This window comes from Chinchilla lanigera, unplaced genomic scaffold (genome assembly GCF_000276665.1).
Source record: "Chinchilla lanigera isolate Chin_1 unplaced genomic scaffold, ChiLan1.0 scaffold00013, whole genome shotgun sequence".
In the NCBI taxonomy this organism is placed as follows: Eukaryota; Metazoa; Chordata; class Mammalia; order Rodentia; family Chinchillidae; genus Chinchilla; species Chinchilla lanigera.
The window spans coordinates 33585303-33590358 of record NW_004955414.1 but is presented as its reverse complement, the minus strand read 5'-3'; the positions used below and the strand labels follow the sequence as shown (position 1 = coordinate 33590358).

Genomic DNA, 5056 nt, shown 5'->3' with positions numbered 1-5056 from the left:
CATAATTGCAGATCTCAGCCAATGTTAGCAAAATCTGAGAGGCCCGGCAGCTACCCAACCAAAATTCAGAGCAAAAACAGTATCCAGGCATCTGAAGAAAAGTACTCATATGTAGAAGCCAAAACAGTTGATCTTACAGAAGTTAGGACCAGAATGGTAGTTAGCAGAGTATCAGGAGACTGAACAAGGGAAAAAGATAGGGAAAATTTATCCTACTGTTAGATAGGAGAAATTCCTCTGGTATTTTATTGTACAGTAAAATGGCTAGAGACATTAACAGTGTACTATGTATATTTTACTTTTTTAATTTAAAGAGAATAAAAAATTTTAAAAAGCATTAAAAATGATTCAGAATTTAAAAACAAGATGATAGGAAATCAACAATGGCTGTTATATTGTATATTGTTATCTTCAAAGCAGTTGTTCAGATTACCAGATACAAGCATGCAAAATTGGTCAGAAAATTAAGCATTAACTGTTCCTTTAAATAAATCAATAGAAATTGGTAGTACATTTATCTTAGCTATCATGTGTATATATTTTTCCCTTCCTTCCTTCTTTCTTTCTTTTCTCCTTTCCCTCAACCCAGTTCTTCTTTCCTTTTGAGCAATTTCTTTCCCTTTCACAATATCTATTGTACTTTTTGGATTTTGTTTACCCTTTCAGTTTCTTTTAAAATGGAGACTTTTTCTTTAGTTGTTCTTTGTCATGGAAGTATTTTATTTCTCCCTTAGATCTGCAAGGTAGTTTTGAAGGGTACATTCCCATTTGGTTAAGGACCTGTTCTTTCTCCCTTGCATTCTATTAGGCCCTGATGGTCAGTTTGTATAAGATCATTACTTAGGCCCTTTGGTATGTCTCTTAAGCCCTGCCTTTTAGTTTACTTCAGGTTAACTATTCAGGACCTGAACCCTATCTGTCTAATTTCTATCTTTTGCTTCAACGTGCTCACACCAGGAAAGCCAAAGAAACAGTGAGGCCAGTGGACAGCCAAGTATAAATTTTATGCCACTTGTGAGCTGGAATCTGTTTTCAGAATAAGACACTGGGATTTAACTTTGCATGGTTGGAGATTGAAAGCAAGCATCATTGTGAGACAGGCAGGCTCAGAATTTCACATCTCCACACCCTTACTGTATTCTCTCCAACTATGTGATAGCTACCTACTTAGGATATGGTGTGAGTAGTGTGTACTGAGCAAAATCTTGCCAGCACTCCAATGCTCATGGTAAAATGAATGAAATGTTGTTTCTGTTCTCAAACAGATGATAGTAGAATGTAGAAAAAGAAATCTACACATGCCTATCATGTTACATAACCCGTCTAAATTCTCCCGGAAGACAGACACAGACACAGAGCTCAGAGTACAAGATTATCTCAGTAGTAATTGGGTAAGTGGGGAGAGTCGATCAAGGAAGTCTTTAAATAACTGAAATTTGGACTGAGACACTACAGTTTAGTACTCATCATCCTTTCCCAATTCTGCCAACATATTAAGTTTTTGAATTGGCAAAGAATGATAAAGAGGATATGGGGAGATGTAAAAAGAAGAAGAGGCAAATCATGGAGGCATTAAAATGAAATCTTAGAAGTAGTGCAAGGAATGATGCTCAGTATGTATGAGTTCTCTTCCTTGAGCTTCCCCATGTATTTCGTAGTAGTTCCAGTATTGATTAGGAACAATTATGAAACTGCAGCAGCATGTGCAATGAGCAACATCTCCCATGACCTTGATCTAGTGAGGCTTGGCATAATTTTTGTAAAATTACTTGCTTTCAATTAAACAAACCCATGAAGTCCAGAGTAGGTCAACCAGGCTACCAGAGCAGAACATGCCAAAAAGCAACACTGTGCTCCCTTGGGCATCCTCCCAGGAACATATCCAACCCTGCAGTGTAAAAGGCCAAGATAAAAACACACAGAAGTCAGTGATAAAGTGGAGAGGTGAAAAACAATGGGACGCATCCACTGGCTCGGTGCAGTCTTTTGCTTGCAAAAGTCCCCAAGTGGGTGCCAGGAAGAGAAATCATTCTTTTAATTCCTCACATATGTCATTCCTGGCGCAAAAATTCCACTCACAACTTTTTATAGTCTTGTTACGGATGAGAGCTTAAGAGTTCTCAGCTAATATCAGAAAACCCATGCTCTAGTCTAGCATTGTACCTGTTGGAAATATGTTCTACAAAATCTTGATGATGGGAAAATCTTGTCTTAACATGCTTTTACACAAGTGACAGAATACTGCACATCAGCTTCAGATATTCTGAAGAGTACAGAAGAGGAGCTGTAGTTTCTCCCTTTATGTCCATCTAGAACATTTTATTTATTCATTTTTAAAGAGCAGCTGGAAACAAATATGAAAGTTTTTAAGCCTCAGTTTTTAAAGGGCATATGTTCTGAGAAATGTGTCCTCAGAAAATCCGTTGATGTGTGAATTCCAACAAAACAGTGTAGCTTACTACACTAATAGGCTATATAGGGTGTGTGTGTATATATGTGTATGTGTATTCTACAGCCTATTATTCTTGGGGCCACTACAAACAAAGCAACATGACATTGCATCAAGCTCTACCAAAAATAATGCAAACAAAAGATTCTATAAACATCTGTGACTTCTCCCACTATACATGGGTGGTCTGCACTATGAGTATTCTCAGTGGGCTTCTCCAATGACTTTCCACTCTGACCCACTTCCCTGAATCCTTCTCTTTATTTGAACTTCACTATACTTCTTATTAAACCATGTAAAGACAAACGGGGCATGAAGACATGGCATGCCAGAGCCAAACTACAGATACACAAGTTTCATTGTGTACTTCCTTTTCAAAGTCATTCTCTTTCACATATTTGAGAAGGTACTAGAAGGAAAAGCCCAAACAGAAATAACTCAGGAGTACTTCTTCAGTTTACAGGTCACAATGCTAGCAGGATTAAGGGAAATTGACAATGCACGACAAAGGACCCAAAAGGAAAGTAATATGGAGGAATATACCCACCCTCCACTTACAGGAAGACAGAGCACAGCAATAACTACAGCTGTAGAAGTAGGAGTACAAGAGCAGGCAAGGTGAAAAGCATTGCCATAGCCAACTACAATCTCACAATTCTGGAGACAGAGGTGAAACACCCAAATAACTCTATATGCTCTCTTTGTCTCTTTGTCTCTTTTTCTCCCATGGTGGAGTCTCCTGTGGTTTTAAATCACATGTGCTAACTGAAGTCCCCTGCATGGGACCAGCAGAGATCATAGACTGGAATATTTTAGATACTGTCAATAGAGGACATGTTCAGCAGCAGAGAGAATCCAGTATTTAGAGCCAATAAAACCTAAGTTTGAGTCCAGCTTCTATGAGATTATTTAAACTCTGTAAGTCTCAGTTTCTTCCCCTGAAACATAGGGACTGTAATTTCTGAACATCAAGGTGGTCCTGAGAATACAGACTATGCAGCAGGTGCTCAATATTATTTATGTTCCCAGGAACACCAGTGGAGAGCTTTGAATGCGAATCAAATCATCCTGCCCAGTGGTGCAGAATTAACAACAATGGATGAATTTTCATCTATCTACATAGTGGAGAAGACCCAAGACTTCCTGATAGTCATCTTTGCCCTGATAGGGCTGCCTGGAAATGCGGCTGTGATCTGGCTCCTGGGAATTCAAAGGCACAAGAAGCCCATCTCAGTCTACATCCTCCACCTGGCCACATCGGACTTCCTTTTCCTCTGTTGCCTCCTTACATTCTACCTGTGGAAACTTATTGACAGGTTTCCCTATGAGTACTACATCTACATACACGCTCTGGGGATGTTTTTCTACGTGACCAGCCTGCTCATGCTCAGTGCCATCAGCACTGAACGCTGCCTGGCAGTCCTGTTCCCCATCTGGTACCGCTGCCACCAGCCAAGACACATGTCAGCTGTCTTGTGTTCCCTGTTCTGGGCTCTGTCCCTACTGCTCACTATCCTGCTGCACATCTCACATTGCTTTCTATTTCAATTTGTTCAACTGTATATGGGAATGCGTTTATTCATAGCTTCATTGGTAGTCATTTTATTTGTGGTTCTCTGTGGGTCCAACCTGGTCTTATTGGTGAGGATGCTCTGTGGCTCCACAAGGTTGCCACTGACCAGGCTGTATGTGACCATTGGACTCACAGTGCTGGTCTTCCTCCTCTGTAGCCTGCCTCTATGTATCATATCAGCCTGGGATGATGTGATTCATTATAAAATAGGTTATTTTAATTTTATGGTCCTTGAGAATACTGGTTATTTGCTGTCTAGTGTCAACAGCAGTGCCAACCCCATTATTTACTTCTTTGTTGGCTCCTTTAGGCAGAAACAGCATCAAGGACACCAGCGCTGGTCCCTGAAGGTTGTTCTTCAGAAGGCCTTGGAGGACGGAGGTGAGGCAGGGGAAAGTGGAGAAAGGCTTCCTCAGGAAAGTGTGGAGATGTCATAATCTGTGGGGAGCAGCTGAGCTGGAGGTCACTGAACTCCTCAGGACTAGAGCAAAGCCAGTCCCAGGGACCTAGAATGCCAGAGGCAGACTGTGTAAATATGTTGACCTCTAGCTCGGTTGCATATCAGCAGGTGTCTGGCCTTGGTGTTCCTCCTGGTAACTACAGCACAGATAGCTCTGAAAATGTTTCACTTCCATGTTCTCAGCAAAACACTGAGACATTGCACTTTCAACCCCATCATGTACTTCACCCCTTTTTAACTTTGTATAAATAAAGACACTGGGGCCAGCACAGCTGTCACTGCTTCTCCATCAGAGGGCCACATCCCACCCAGTCGCAGCTTTCTAGGTAGCAGCAAGAATCCTCTTCAATGTACTAATTCTGTAGCTACCGAGGTTCCATCAGAGAAGCTGCCCCTTTAGACAATTACTTGCATAATTGTGAAAGCTCACATCCTTATATAGATATAAAGATATATATAGATAAAGATAGAAATAGAGACATAGGCCTATTTACATATGTATTGCCTGCAGTAATTTTCAAACAGTAGAGTTGAATACTTGTAACAGAGACCATATTACCACAAAGATTAAAAT

The 5056-nt window shown here is 40.5% G+C and overlaps 1 protein-coding gene across 1 annotated transcript; it reads left to right on the top strand.

The window, feature by feature from the left end:
- Positions 1 to 3544: 3544 nt before the first annotated feature.
- On the top strand, positions 3545 to 4459 carry LOC102024667 (mas-related G-protein coupled receptor member X1-like). Its single transcript, XM_005380536.1, has one exon. The coding sequence runs from the start codon at positions 3545 to 3547 to the stop codon at positions 4457 to 4459; it is 915 nt and encodes a 304-aa protein (XP_005380593.1).
- The last annotated feature ends 597 nt before the right edge of the window (positions 4460 to 5056 follow it).